The 16,405-nt window shown below is 45.2% G+C and overlaps 1 protein-coding gene across 1 annotated transcript in view; it reads left to right on the top strand.

Annotated features, from left to right (window-relative positions):
• Positions 1–5,765: 5,765 nt before the first annotated feature.
• The window catches only part of LOC311140399 (secretagogin-like), a 24,468-nt gene continuing 13,828 nt past the window's right edge, over positions 5,766–16,405 (top strand). Inside the window, exons 1-3 of the mRNA XM_084175437.1 lie at positions 5,766–5,937; positions 6,101–6,171; positions 9,294–9,386. Coding sequence (XP_084031563.1) covers positions 5,868–5,937; positions 6,101–6,171; positions 9,294–9,386 — 234 coding nt within the window. The 5' untranslated portion in view covers positions 5,766–5,867. The remainder of the gene's footprint in view (positions 5,938–6,100; positions 6,172–9,293; positions 9,387–16,405) is intronic.

Here is a 16,405-nt window from a genome sequence, read left to right as displayed (position 1 = left end):
GTAAAAACAGGGCTCCAAATGAGATCTCTGTGAGAGCCCACTGCTACCGCTCCATGAAGAACCTAAACCCACCACACCAGCTGAGAGTAGGACTAGATTAAGTGACACGTTCAAAGTTCTGTTGAACTTGTTCAAGGTTCCGTTCAACACATGTTTTACTCGTTTAATGTTACCACAGCTTTGATTGCCATTGCTAAGAGAACACTTTAGAGGTTTTCACGATAGCTGAACAGTGGTAGCCTAATACAGACCAGGGTAGCTGAGTGGGAATTGCCATGCTTTGTTGTCGGGTCTGTTGTAAAGAAATTGGAGTTTGGTTTGAAATGTAAACAATAATGAGATTACTACTTTTTCCTGACTTGATGACTGCAATGACAGTCACATATTCCACTCAGATATTCTTCAAACTGCTGATGTTCTACTCAAAACTGTCCTGTCATCTTTACTTCTTTCTTTATAAACATAAGACTCAACTTCCTTGCTTTTGTACTTGATGTTTCTACTTTTCAAGAGGAATTAGGAGCAAAACCTTCACTCTACTGTTGTTATTGGTACTAGGTAAATGGCACAAGACAATAGCCAAGTGGTGCAAGACAGTAGGAAAGTGATGCAGAAAGCACAAAATTGACACGAGACAGTAGATAAGTTGCTTACACCAGTTAAAAAGTAGAACGAACAAGTTTAGCTCCTCCTCCTGCTGCTGTAGACCCTCGTCTTTCAAAACCCATTAAATTATGCTTCTGTGTATTTCAGATGACATTGCGTGATTCACAGCCAGTTGTGCTGCTGTTAAAAGCTACTGTTCCTGTGTGTCCTGGGTGTGGGATATGCAATCATTTGGTTGCATTACTATATATCAGACTGCCCATTACTCTGAATGTGGCATGTCTGTCGTCCCTCCTGTACTTCCGTGCACTGAAACAGAGCAGAAGTGGCATAAACCACGAACAATGGTTTGTATCATTTCAATACCAGACAGTTGTGTCACATGCATACTAGCATCTCTCCTAATACCATCTCATAAATAAATAGGGAGTGAAGCCAGGACCTGTGGATGCCATGGTTGTAGTGAAGCCCAAACCAGATGCTACTCTGGCAAGTGGAATTAGGTATGCAGAGTCCAATTAAATAGGCAGACTACATACAATGTGTTGCGAAATAAATGTTATTAATCGCTGTTAGATTCTGGTGTATTTCCTAGTGAACCCTTTACTTTTCCTGATATTGTTATTCCAGATCTACACTTTACAAAGGCTACAGCGGTGAGCTACCAGACCCATCAACCCTCAACCCACTACCTGCCTATGCTAACATGGAACCAGACTCTCTTCCCCTTATCTGCAGAATGAACATCACATCTGACAAACCACTCGTGGACTCCATTTTTGGCAAGGTACAAAATGGCAGTATCCTGTCATATCAACACCCACCACCTCCACCTGACAGTGTTGTCATCCATGAGGATGCACCACCGTTCCCAAAAGTGCCACTGGACGGTTACCATTTACAACCAACAGACTGTTCATACGAGATCGTGACGGATCAAGAAAAGCTTCACCTCAGTTCTCGGTCTGTGACTTTGTCACAGTCACACCTGATTGAGGAAGCAACCAGATGCCAGAGTGAAACACCCGAGTGGCTCTGACATCATTCACCGAGGAAGGAGAGAGTGACTGCTTCACATTTCCGGGAGGTAAGCCATGTTAGAGGTACAAGCACAGCAGAAAAACTGGCAGAAAGAATTATCAGAGGGACAAGACAAACACCACTAATGAAAAGGGGGCTGGAAATGGAAGCAGGTGCATTGAAGGACTATGCAGTTCAAAAAAAATCTTAATCTGACAGAGTGTGGGCTAGTCGTGCATCCGGACGCACCTTGGCTGGGTGCATCGCCTGATGGGCTGGTATATGACCCACTTGAGCGACCATCATTTGGTCTAGTTGAAATGAAATGCCCAAATGTAGCCAGCTACATAGACTGCAAGTTCCTGAGATTTGACCATGGCCTACACAAATTGAAGGAAAGCCATTGTTATTATTGGTAAGTCCAGGGACAGTTACTCATCACAGGCATGGAATGGTGTGATTTTGTTGTCTGTGCCCACGATGACATTTTCGTGCAGCGCATTTGCCGAGACAGCACTGTATTAAGCTCCCTGAAAGAGAGATGTGATTTGTTTTTCTTTAACACATACATGTCAAAATACCTCTCTATGAAAAGTAACTGAACAGACACATGAATTATTGTACAATCATTTTAAAATGTATTTTGTCAACTGTCTTATTTACAACATTGTAATATTAAAGGGGCGCTATGCAGTTTTGGTCATTTCTTCGCTTTTTTCTCTATAGAGCTCCCCCTATATATAGATATTTGGCAGCTCCTATGTTTACTTGTGTCTGACTCCTTGCTCGGTCAGCCTGCCGTTTCCTCTTTCTCTGTTCCTCCGACAATGCTTTCCTAGCTTTCTGCTTCTTTTTGGCCGGCTCAGCCATGACGATAGTGTGAAAAACATCGCTACCTTGTTAGCCGGTTCCTGAATGGGCGTATGTGTGCAGTGCTGTGAAGCAATTCGTTACATCGCGAGACCTGATATCACGCAATACTTCCTGACGCTGTGGGACGGCGGCTCGCCGGCCGAAAGTTGCAAGGGTGTTTTTTCCGCTCACAGGCGCTAGGGGGAAGGGACACGACCACCATTCAACTCGAAAAAAAGTCATATAACCATTCCAATGACTCCGAAGCTGTTCAGTTAAGGTAAATTAAATGTAAATGTACAGTGTGATTTATAGTTCGAGAACACCTCACTCTGGAGAAGTGGAGGAGAAGAGAACTAGGTGTTTGGCAGCGTATTTCGGGGTAGAGTAACCCTGAAAAACCTCTGGCATGTGAGATTTGACAGTCTCCTCACCCAGCCAAATACCCACAGCCCCTAGTACAGTAGACAGGAAGTTAGCCCAGATACCCACAGCCCCTAGTACAGTAGACAGGAAGTTAGCCCAGATACCCACAGCCCCTAGTACAGTAGACAGGAAGTTAGCCCAAATACCCACAGCCCCTAGTACAGTAGACAGGAAGTTAGCCCAAATACCCACAGCCCCTAGAACAGTAGACAGGAAGTTAGCCCAAATACCCACAGCCCCTAGTACAGTATACAGGAAGTTAGCCCAGATACCCACAGCCCCTAGTACAGTAGACAGGAAGTTAGCCCAAATACCCACAGCCCCTAGAACAGTATACAGGAAGTTAGCCCAGATACCCACAGCCCCTAGTACAGTAGACAGGAAGTTAGCCCAAATACCCACAGCCCCTAGTACAGTATACAGGAAGTTAGCCCAAATACCCACAGCCCCTAGTACAGTAGACAGGAAGTTAGCCCAAATACCCACAGCCCCTAGTACAGTAGACAGGAAGTTAGCCCAAATACCCACAGCCCCTAGTACAGTAGACAGGAAGTTAGCCCATGTATTTATGATGCGGCTTACAGTTGACTGGTGGATTTTGAATCTGTGGTCCAGATCCTTCTGCATCAGACCCAATGACAAGTAATTCATGAAGAGAAAAAAATGTGTCAATGGGTTGAAGAACCTTGAAAGAGTAAGAATTCCATTATTACCTCATTACACAAATAGATTGTTACTGGCTTAACTTTCAAGATGATGCAATATATCTTGCTTTGTAAGAACAACTGTAAAATATATTCACTGTTGCACTGCCAGTGTGAGGGGCCTCATCAGTCTTTGCTACACTTCGTGTCTCCTGTCACCCGTATGATCTTGCAGGTGGCTGGGCTCTGTCTGCTTCCAAAAGGCCATCAGGTGGGCATGACTCGCAAACCTGTGGGACATACGTGTTACATTTCTATATGTTAAGTGTCCATACACAACATTAAATTGCAAGCATGTTAGCATCCTTATTGGCAGTTATATAACATCTTAGAACATTTGGCACTAAGGTCAGAAACTGGACCACGCACACGTCAGTCCTTTTGCTTACTGCTCTTCTCAGTATTTTAAAATACAATTAATGCGCTAGTAGATAGATACTTTACTCATCCCGAGGGAAATTCAAGGTTTCCAGTAGCTTACAACAACACACATGCAACATTTAAACAGATAATAATACTAGTCATTGTTGACAGCTCAAATACATAGGCCTATATATTAAAACACATTGGACATTTTAATTTACCTTGTGAAAAACCTTATGTCATCATCAGATCCAGCAAACCACTCCAAGCAGAACTTCCTGCTGATAGTTATCTCCTCAATTTGATTTCGGAGCCTTGCTATCTCTACACTAAGTTCTTCATTGTGGTCAAGAGACATATCCAGCGCAGCAGGTTCAGTACTGTTGCAGTAGTCATGGTCAAGAGGACAGTCCAATTCCACAGACGGATCATTCATGGTTTCTGTGTTGGGACGCTCGGTCCTTTCCCAAACTCCGGGCCGTGGGGCTGGAAGACTGAAATTGTTCCATTGAAACAGCACTGGAACAGCTCCCCTTCTTCAGAAGTCTGCGCCCAGCTGGAGTCGGAGGCTCGATCACATCTTCACTTAGAAAGTGTCGGCTGTAGACTCGTGTGTTTGTTGTAAGAAAATTGACTCGTCTAATGTTAATCACCCACCGTTTGTGTAATTCACTGTCTTTGGGAAAAGTAAAAAAAACTAACAGAAGAATTGCATCTGGCAGACACTGTACATTGCGGCACACAGGAGTGATGGCTGGAAGAGCTGTCATCCCATTTTTGAAAGGACCCTTTCGTACGTTTACACGTCATCGTGTTATAAGTCAAGACGAAGTATTACAAGTAAAAACATTAACATAAACATTAAGATAAACAACAACAACGACGAAAATTAACCGTTTCAGATGTTTTTGACGACAAGCATTCAACGCTAGCATACGGTAGCACAGCGTTCTACGATAACCGGAAGTTTACATCCATCCTGAGATTTAACCGGAAATACGTCATGCTCGCCTGTGCATATCGCCTATAGAAGAAAACACTGAAATATGTTAATGTGAAACTGTACTCACAATATAAGAGTGTCTTGACTTAGTGCTTTTTACAATGCAAGCTGAGAAAGAATTCAGCCAGCCACTCTAAAAATCTGAAAGTGAGAAATTAAATGAAGTCGTAAACTATCTCTGGTAATATATTGCTTAACTTTTCATATTTGTGGTCCTCTGTAGCTCAGCTGGTAGAGCACGGCGCTTGTAACGCCAAGGTAGTGGGTTCGATCCCCGGGACCACCCATACACTAAAATGAATGTACGCATGACTGTAAGTCGCTTTGGATAAAAGCGTCTGCTAAATGGCATATTATATTATGTTATTATTATATATTTGACAGACCAGTTTGAGGAGGAAAGCATTTTTGTGACTTTACTCTCATCTCTTTTATTGCTACATTCAACAGAACCATGTATTTAGAGAGTTGGGCCAATGCGGTTTTACCATTATGATGCATTTACATGACAGTTCAACATTCTATGGCAGCCATGTTAGTTCCCATTAACATTACATGGGGAATATTAAAACAATGCTATGCAACTGAATGTCTAGAATTAGAACAATATTTAACATTCTAAAAGTTGACCAAACTCTAATGGCGCTGCAGTTAAAATGTGTTTGTCCATACTGTATTCTATTCATTCTACACGGCGTCATGGTGAAGTCAGATTGTTCCATATAAGGAGGTGGGGTTTGGAGAATTGATCGGGCCACGTCAATAAAAGCACCCATATGTTGTACTAAACTAGTGCAGAGTAGGCTCTCGGCAAGGATACAGCAACAGTAGGCTACCAGCTGAACTATCCTAAACGGTATTAAGAGTTATAATTTCCACTCCTGTTTATTACAATGGACTGCGCTTTTGATCACTTGGATGCTGTTGGTTTTCTGGAGATTTGGCACCACTTTGATGCAGACGGTGAGAATTATCAATATTATAACCAAACCATGCGAGTTATGATTTGATGACTTGACATATGTTATTTTTGATGCAAAAATATGTTCTTTATGTAAAGAAAATGTTTAAAATGTATTCTAAAACTAACGAGAGAGTATTTTCTATGTTGTTCATGGTTCTACAGATAACGGTTACATTGAAGGGAAGGAGTTGGATCAATTTTTCCGTCACATGATGACGAAATTAGGTCCGGGGGTAAGTACACATATTTTCCCCTCTATCTTTTGTCTATTCTATCAGCAGCCTAATAATGCCCAACACATTTGAAGCGCAGCAGGTGCATTTAGTCTATTTGCGAGTACTGCCAGAAACTAGTGTGCCCCCTTGTAAATGATTCATAACAGATATATTATGATTATATATATATCCACTTCTAAATATGACTCACTGGTCCTCTAAAAAGTGTAATCGGAAGTTCCTTTATTGCAGATAGCACACAATGTTTTAAAGGCTCTGCCTCTGGTGTATTGTAAGTGGTGTGTCAATGTTGCCACTATGGGAGATTGCCAACAGCATCTTATTTTTGTGTTAAGTATTTACAGTCGATCAGTTTACTTTGTCTAGGCGAGTTAAGAAAATGATTCAATGGCCGACTACTGATGATTGAGCAGTAAATAAAACTATGAGTTTATACAGGAAAACAGCCAGTACTTTTCCCATGGATTGTGCATTAAAGGGCAGGGGTATCTTTAGTTATAGCTCTGTGCAAACAAAGGCTCTATTCAACCTTTTAGTATGTGTTTGTCTTTTTCCTGAGTGGGTTGAGCTGCTGTCCAGATGGGCTTAAGGATGACATTAGGATGCTACTGGCATCAGCCAACACAATTATGGGGTTGCGTCCCAAATGGCTCCCAATTCCCTATATAGTGCACTACTTTTGACCAGAGCCTGTAGTGCACTATAAAGGGAATAGGGTGCCATTTGGGACACACTGTTGGTGTTCTGACTATCTTCACGGTGGGTAGATAGAGGGAACACATTTTACATTTTAGTCATTTAGCAGACGCTCTTATCCAGAGCTACTTACAGTTAGTGAATGCATACATGTTTTTTTTTGTTTTTTTCATACTGGCCCCCGTGGGAAACGAACCCACATCCCACATGTTCAACACTGATACTTAGAGGGAAGTGATGGTGGTGGTGTTTTTAATGGTTCCTGTTTTAACAAATGGATGTGTAGAAAACAAAATATTGTTGTGATATTGTTAAAATACATTAAACTGACCATCACTTGGTAGTCTTAAGACCAATACGTCTGTGCTCAGTTTTCATCTCAATGTCTATCATATACATTTTACATTTTTACATTTTAGTCGTTTAGCAGACGCTCTTATCCAGAGCGACTTACAGGAGCAATTAGGGTTAAGTGCCTTGCTCAAGGGCACATTAACGTCATTTAGCAGACGCTCTTAGCCAGAGCGACTCACAAATTGGTGCGTTCACCCTATAGCCAGTGGGATAACCACTTTACAATTTGGGGGGGGGGGGGGGGGGGTTAGAAGGATTACTTTATCCTATCCCAGGTATTCCTTAAAGAGGTGGGGTTTCAAATGTCTCCGGAAGGTGGTGAGTGACTCCGCTGTCCTGGCGTCGTGAGGGAGCTTGTTCCACCATTGGGGAACAGCAAGTATTGACATTACAGTCTGAAAGGGCAATTGTGGAGTGGTTTTTGGTTGCCTGAAGATTATGATCACTTGCCCAAAAATGTAAATGAGCTATTTACATGCAGAAGTTAAATATATTTCCTGCCTTTCACTTACACATAGGGGCGGAATCAGAAAGATCAGTACTGGAATTCTTTCTAGTTTGGTTGTGATCAGTAAATACGTTCTCAGAGCTCAACTTGCCCGACTGCAATAAATGCCATACATTTTCTGTATTTAACTTTGCTTTGCTTTGTGGTCCTCTGTAGCTCAGCTGGTAGAGCAGGCGCTTGTAACGCCAAGGTAGTGGGTTCGATCCCCGGGACCACCCATACACAAAACAAATGTATGCACGCATGACTGTAAGTCGCTTTGGATAAAAGCGTCTGCTAAATGGCTTATTATTATTATTATTATATTAGTATTGGCTCTTAAGATCGTCCTGCTCTGCTCTGTCCTGCCCTTAGACCATGGACACACCGATTGGTCAATATGTTCACTTAAATTGGACATCATTATGCCTGAGCTCAACAGCTGATAAGGAACAGAATACTACTGAGAACAGACAGTATTATGGGAAGCTGCTGGCTCCTACATGTCTGCGACACGTCATTTATGTGTGTTTGTTCCTGCTCTCACTGTGTGTACACAGCTAATTAGTTATGACGTGTATGTCTAGTGAATTCATATTTTATATATATATATATATATATATATATATACATATATATATATGCATATTATATATACCTTACATACAACCCGTAATAAGACTATGCAATGAAAATGATCAAAGTCTGTCAAAACTGATATCTGACTCCATAAAGATGATTTAGTAATATGCAAGAGACTATGGTTGAGTTACAGTAATAGGCTATGAAGAAAGGTATGAGAATGGAATACTAAAGGAAAATAGATTTAATTACATTGTAAAAAAAAAAAAAATTCACATAAGCTTAAGTAGAATGCAAAACCAGCATTACAAGACATTATTATAGGCATGATCACTTTTGTTTACTATCTACTTCACTTGCTTTGGCAATGTTAACATACGTTTCCCATGCCAATAAAGCCCTTAAATTGAATTGAAATTGAATTGAGAGAGAAGTCACAGCCTGAAAGGCCATGCCCAAAGAGGCCATGGGAAGGAGAGAGAAGGAGAGAGCGTGTATCTCACCACAGCAGGTCCGGAATAAAAAGAGAAAAACAGAATGAATCTAAGACCCCTTTATAACACCTGAGTTGTTGACCAATAGGATACTGTAAAAGTGAACTTCCAATCAGAACAACAGACCTACAGGATGTAAAGAAAACAACAGAACCTCTGCTTCACATAGACGTGACAGAGTGGGGGATGGTGAGATAATGCAGCATTCCTAAGACAACACAAAGGAAGTCATTGCATACAGTGTAGAGAGTCACTTCAGGGGCCCGTCACTACATATGATATGAATAGGCAACATTGTCGATTATATTGAACATCTTTGGTTGAATTTCTATTGTTTCCGGAAAATCCGGAGGGAAGCATCATTGATCATCGGGTATATTACATTTGCACCGGAGAAGAAAGACATGCGGGTACCAAGAAGCACATCTGGTCAGAGGAGGGGGGGGGGGGGGGGAAGAGTCATAGTAACCGTGTTAGCTGTTGTTCTCGTCTCTCTCTGCCTGCAGGATAAGGTAACAGAGGAGAGGGTCCAGAGGCTGAAGCAGAGGTTCATGTCAGCCTATGATGTCACCGCAGACGGACGCCTGCAGATCCAGGAGGTAATGTAAACAGATGGATAGGTGGGAAACCTATAGCTCTAACAATCTTAGGTACAGCCAAAAGAACATGGACATCTCTGAAAGCCATGAGCTGAAAAATGGCACAGGAACCTCAAGCTGTACTTCATAGGAGAGGGGGGGGGGGTGAGAGAGAGAGACAGAGAGAGAGAGAGACAGAGCGAGAGCGAGAGGTACCAATGTTCAATCCGAAAAGTTTGCAACAGAAAAAGTGCTTTCATCCACTTTCAAAAGAAGACCAATTAATTTGCCCACAAATCTCAAAGGCTTCCTGTTAGGCTATGGTTCAACCCAGCACTCAGAGAAACAAACACGACAAAGGGAGTGGAAGAAACAAATTATTTTAATAAAAGTTCAATTTGTCTTAGTCCAAAAACAACTGAAGAAAAGGAACAGGGTGGGCTAGTCGGCTCCGGAGGAAGGAGAGGCTGAGGCAGGCAGGCCGGCAGGCAGGAAGGCAGGCAGGCAGGTTGGGAGGTATGTCTGAACTGAAGACAAAACAAACGACAGGTTAAGGAGAGTCAAAAGCCAGGCTGAAGACAAAGACAATTCAACTCTACTGGTGAGCCAAGTTACCGCTCTAGTAAGAACAACGATCTGGCGCCGGTGGAGAGCCATGCCCAGGAATTAGTAGTGCATGTTGATGAGAGAATAGGATGCAGCTGCGTAGGCAGGAATCACTCCGCAGCTGCACAGGAGAGGCAGATCCTGAGCACGCCCCCCGATCCACTCCAGACACACCCACAAAATGGGGACAAACACACATACAGATACAACAGACAAAGAGGGGACAAAACAAGGAGGAAGGGAAACAGAAAAGGGAGAGACAAGCTGCCCACATAACAGTACCCCCCCCCTCAATGGTCGCCACCTGGCGACCCACCAGGCCTGTCAGGGTTGTCGTGATGGAAGTCCGTGATCAGCTGAGGATCCAACATAAAACGCTTAGGGACCCAAGACCTCTCCTCTGGTCCATAACCTTCCCAATCGACTAGGTATTGGAGACCCCTACCCCGCCTCCGAGAGTCCAGGAGCCTACTGACGGTGTAGGCCGGATGGTCGTCAATGAGGCGAACAGGTGGAGGTGGATCTGCCGGCGGACACAAAAGGCTGGAGGACACAGGTTTCAGTTGGGAGACGTGGAAAGTAGGGTGTATCTTCATGGCTGAAGGCAACTTCAAACGAACCGCAGCGGGGTTAACGATGGACTCCACCACAAACGGACCCAGGTACCGAGGAGACAGCTTGCGTGATTTGGTATGAAGAGGCACGTTCTTAGATGACAGCCAAACTTCTTGACCAGGATGAAACACAGGTGCGGGAGTCCTGCTCCTATCCGCTGTCGTCTTGTTCCTGTCGGTGGTCCGAAGCAACGCTTCCCGAGCGTCGCTCCACACTCTCTGGCAGCGGCGGAGGTTCTCCTGAACCGAAGGAACAGCCAATTCCTTCTCCTGAGCAGGAAACAGAGGGGGTTGATAACCCATGGTTACTTCGAAGGGTGAAAGGCCGGTGGCAGAGGTGGTGAGGGAGTTGTGGGCGTACTCTATCCAAGGCAGATGTTTGGCCCAGGATGATGGATGTTGAGCAGCCACACAACGAAGGGTTGCTTCGAGGTTTTGATTGGCTATTTCTGTTTGACCGTTGGTCTGGGGATGAAACCCTGAGGACAGACTAACGGAAGCACCCAAAGCAGAACAGAACACCTTCCAAACACGGGAAGTAAACTGTGGGCCTCTATCAGATACGATGTCCACAGGTATTCCATGGGGACGGAATACATGTTGGACTAGGAGGTCCGCTGTCTCACTGGCAGACGGTAATGCTATATAGTGAACAGATTTAGAGAATCTGTCCACAATGGTAAGTATAGTATCATTACCTTCAGACTTGGGTAGGCCGGTGACAAAATCCATGGCTATGTGGGACCAGGGACGGCTGGGAACTGGGAGGGGTAGCAGCAGCCCCGAAGGGGACTGATGGGAGGCTTTGCCCCGAGCACAGGTTGAACAGGCTGCCACAAAAGCCCGAACGTCAGTTTCCATTGAAGGCCACCAAAAATGTCTCCTAAGCAGCGTCAACGTGCGTCTCATCCCAGGGTGACCAGCAAAACGGGAGGTGTGAATCCACTGCAACACCTGAGACCGGACCGTCTCGGGAACAAAGAGTAGGTTGGGAGGTCCATCACCCGGTCCCGGGTCCGTGGCAAGTGCAGTCTTCACAAGAGACTCGATCTCCCACTGTACTGCTGCCACGACGCATGAGGAAGGTAGGACTGCCTCAGGCTCGCTGGTCTCCGAAGGGTCAGCAAACTGGCGGGACAAAGCATCTGGTTTAACATTTCTTGACCCCGGTCTGTATGTAAGAATAAAGTTAAACCTACTAAAAAACAGGGCCCATCTGGCTTGGCGTGAGTTGAGTCTCTTAGTGGCTTGGATGTAAGCCAAGTTTTTGTGGTCTGTCCAGACTACAAACGGCAGTTCAGCTCCATCCAGCCAGTGCCGCCATTCTTCCAGTGCTAGCTTGACCGCCAGCAGTTCCCGGTTTCCAACGTCGTAATTCCGTTCTGTGGGTGACAATTTCTTGGAGAAAAAAGCACAGGGGTGAAGCTTTTGGTCAGTGGGGGAGCGCTGGGAGAGGACTGCTCCCACACCTGAGTCAGACGCGTCCACCTCCACAATAAACTGCAGAGAGGTATTGGGGTGTATCAACACGGGGGAGGTGGAAAACAGTTCCTTCAAAACCCCTACCGCCTGCTCCGCCTCAGGGGACCACAGAAAAGGGACGTTTGGGGATGTGAGTCTAGTAAGGGGTGCCACCACTTTACTAAAACCCTTAATGAATCTACGGTAGAAGTTAGCAAAGCCCAAAAATCGTTGAAGTTGCTTACGGGTGGTGGGTGTGGGCCATTCCGTCACTGCCCGGATCTTCTCGGGGTCCGCCTTCACCTGCCCGCTCTCAATGATGAAACCAAGGAACGATGTAGACTGTTTGTGGAACTCACACTTTTCTGCTTTGACGTACAGCTTATTCTCCAAGAGCCGTTGAAGGACTTGACGGACGTGTGACTCATGCTCCTCGGGTGACTTGGAAAAAACAAGAATATCATCCAGGTATACAAAGACAAAACGGTTCAAAAAATCCCTAAGAACATCGTTCACCATGGCTTGGAATACAGCAGGGGCGTTTGAGAGCCCAAAGGGCATGACCAAATACTCAAAATGCCCCAGTGGAGTGTTGAAAGCGGTTTTCCACTCATCTCCCTTTCGGATTCTGACAAGGTGATAAGCGTTCCTGAGGTCGAGCTTGGAGAAAACTGTGGCGCCATGCAGAGGTTCAAAAGCTGAGTTGATGAGTGGAAGGGGACACTTGTTTTTAACAGTTATGTTGTTTAAACCCCTGAAATCGATACAGGGGCGTAACGACTTGTCTTTCTTTTCACCGAAAAAGAAACCTGCACCCAAAGGAGACGACGAGGGACGGATTATGCCCGAGGCCAGAGAATCACCAATATACTGCTCCATTGCCTCTCTTTCCGGTCGGGACAGATTGTATAAGCGACTAGAGGGCAAGGGAGCACCAGGAAGCAGTTCAATAGGGCAATCATAAGGCCTATGTGGTGGTAGAGACAGAGCCTTGTCCTTACTGAAAACCTCCACTAAGTCATGGTATTCTTTGGGGACAGATGACAGACCGAGAGGAGCTGAGGGATGAGTTGGGTTACACTTAGTGGGGGGAACCGCTGACCTAAGGCACTCTGAATGGCAGTTAGTGCTCCAACTGGGAATGGTGTGACGTGTCCAATCAATTTGTGGGTTGTGAAGAGCCAACCAGGGGAAGCCAAGGATTAGGGAGGTAGCTGAGCCAGACATAACTCTTAACTGAATGCTTTCACAATGATTGCCAGAAATCACTAGGGAAACGGGGGTGGTTTGATGAGTTATCTCCGCGAGGAGGCGCCCATCAAGGGCTGTGACCCGAATGGGGGTAGGTAGTGGCTCCATGGGGATACGAGCTTGTGTAACGAACTGGTGGCTAATAAAGTTGTCTTCTGCACCGGAGTCTATGAGAGCTGAGAGTGGCAGGGAATGACTCTGGAAACGTAAGGTTACAGGTACTTGTAATCGGGGAATGATGGGTTCTGGATCTAACTCTGGGCTCGCAAGTAGATCCACCGTTACGAGCGAGCCTTGTCTTTTGGTCGCTTAGGGCATGTAGCCAGAATGTGTGTGGCGTCTCCACAGTACAGGCACTCACCCGCCTGGAGGCGCCGTTGCCGCTCGGCTGGAGGTAGTCGAGCTCGACCCACTTGCATTGGTTCCTCCTCTGTGCTCGGGATGGGATCAGGAACAAGAAGCTGCCGGCTCCGGGGAGGCGAGACTCGAGTGGTTGAAGGCTGGGGAACTCGTCCTCCTAGATGTGGCCGACCGCCTCTCTCCCGACGCCTCTCCCGCAACCGGTTGTCTAGCTTAATGGACAGGGAAACGAGAGAATGTAAATCATGTGGCTCGTCACGAGCAGCCAGTTCATCCTTAATGGCTTCATTCAAACGGTTTAGAAATGCTCCTTGAAGTGCCACATTGTTCCACTTGGAGTCCGCTGCCAAAGTCCAGAACTCAATAGAGTACTCAGCCACACTGTTAGAACCCTGCCTCAAATTAAAAAGTATCTTGGAGGAATTACCCACATGGTCAAAAACAGTCTTCAATTTAGCAGAAAAATCAGCAAAAGTCAATCCAGTCAAAGTTTGATTTGAGCACACAGCCTCAGCCCAAACCAGAGCTCTCCCTCTTAACAGCCCCAGAACATAATGTACCTTAGAGGAATCAGTAGAAAACGACAGTGGTCTCTGCCGAAAAATCAAGTCACACTGAAGCAAAAATCCCCGGCACTTGTCCAATTCTCCTTTGAACGGTTCAGGCGACGTGACAGGGGGTTCCCGATGGAACGAAGCCTGCGTAATGTCAGAGGAAACAACTTGGGGTGCATCAAACTGGGGGTCAGAGAGAGATGGAGAACTGATAACAGACAATTTAGAGACTTGTGTAGTTAACTGAGTCACCTGGGGCCTCATGTACAAAGACTTGCGTTGAATTCATACTAAAACATTGCGTACGGACAAAGCCATAAATGTGCGTACGCACCAAAAAAATCTGATGTATGAATCTCTGCGTACGCAGCATTCCACATACATTCTCTTTAAACATCCCAATCAACGCGAAATTGAGCACACATGCACGAGCACCACACCACACCCTGTCTCCTCCCTCAATTAAATCAATTTAAATATGGTAATTAGTCCAATTTGGCAAAAGAAACCTGCAAGAACATGGCTAAAGCAAGCAAGAAACGAAATTTCACTGAAAACGAATTAGAGGTGCTACTATCAGAGGTAGAAACAAGAAAAAATATTTTATTTGGAAATCTGTCCTCTGGAATTAATAACAAAAGAAAGAAAAAAGAGTGGGCGAGTTTGTCTGATGCCGTCAACGCGGTGGGATCTGAGAGTCGCACCGTAAATGAACTGAAGAAGAAATGGTCAGACATAAAGGTGGAAGTTAAGCGGAGAACTGCTGCGCACCGACAAAGTGTGGGCAGAACAGGCGGTGGTACAGGGACCGATGAACTTGCACCCTTTGATCAGAGAGTTGCCTCTATTGTAGGAGACACGTTAATCTCTGGAATCGTATCCGCTGATGTAGGAGACTCGGATATACTACAGGACTGCCAGCAAGGTGACTCAGATTTATTTCCTTAACTTTGATATACATAGCCAGCCACCGTTTAATTTTAAAATGCATGCAATATAGCAAAAGGTACACCAGAGATTTCACGTATCCACTGCTTTTATTGCAAATGCGTGTACCCATTAATAAGGAACAGACTCAAATTACTGTTAAGATGTGCCTGTGTTTAATTGGACTTAGGAACCGCAGGAACGTCCACTGGCACGCACTCAGAGTCCGCACCACCTGAGCAGCCAGAGCCCATTCAGTCCAGCGTCTCCCGTGTCTCTAATGTTCCCCCCAGTGCTGAAGCCCGTCCATCTGGCCGTGTCTTGACGCATGCTGTTCTGGAGTCACAACAACAAATTGTTAGGGCCATTGAAGAAATGAACAGTCACCTTAAAAATGTCACTGACGCACTCACAGAAATAAGCCATTCATTAAAAGAATTGGTCAAAAAATGAACTTTGTGTCTGAGTACCATTTATATTGTCGCAATTACACGTTGACGGGCCTGAATGGCTTGTTGATTGTGCTGCACATATACTGGTCCTGGGTCAGGGTCCTCTGGCGGTGCCCCCACCTCACCAAGGGGTATGCCATGCCTGTGCGCGACATTGTGCAGCACTCCACAGGCCAGTATGATGCGGCAAACCTTGTCAGGGCGGTATAACAGCATCCCCCCGGTCCTGTCAAGGCAGCGCCACCGCTCCACAACTGACCGAGTGCGGGAATGGGCATCATTGTATCTGCGCTCTCGGTCAGTTTGTGGGTTGGTGAGGGGGGTTAACAGCCACGTCTTTAGTGGATAACCACTGTCTCCTGATGGGCAGTAATAATAATTACAGACACAAACATTTTACTTTTAGATAGAACCATACATTTAAATGCATAACTTACCAAGTAGCCACCCATCGCGCACCCTGCCAGCTTGGAGTCTCATCCCAACCATGCTGTTTGTAAGGATATATGAATCATGGGTTGACCCAGGCCACCTTGCCACAATATTTGTTAGGCGCATTTGTGCATCACATATAATCTGCACATTTATTGAATGGAAATGTTTCCGATTCACATATGCAAATTCGTCTTCAGATGGCGCCTTTATAGCAATATGTGTGCAGTCGATCGCTCCGATTACATTAGGAAAACCGGCTATCGCTGCAAATTGCGCTTTGATGTTTGGCTGGTCACCTGCATCGTATGGGAACGTTATATACCTGGTAGACAAGCGGATGATGCCGTCCCATACAGGTGGCATTGCACGGCTCAAACACG

This window comes from Coregonus lavaretus (assembly GCF_964263955.1).
Source record: "Coregonus lavaretus genome assembly, chromosome: 13".
In the NCBI taxonomy this organism is placed as follows: domain Eukaryota; kingdom Metazoa; phylum Chordata; class Actinopteri; order Salmoniformes; family Salmonidae; genus Coregonus; species Coregonus lavaretus.
This window is presented reverse-complemented; position numbering and strand designations above follow the sequence as displayed.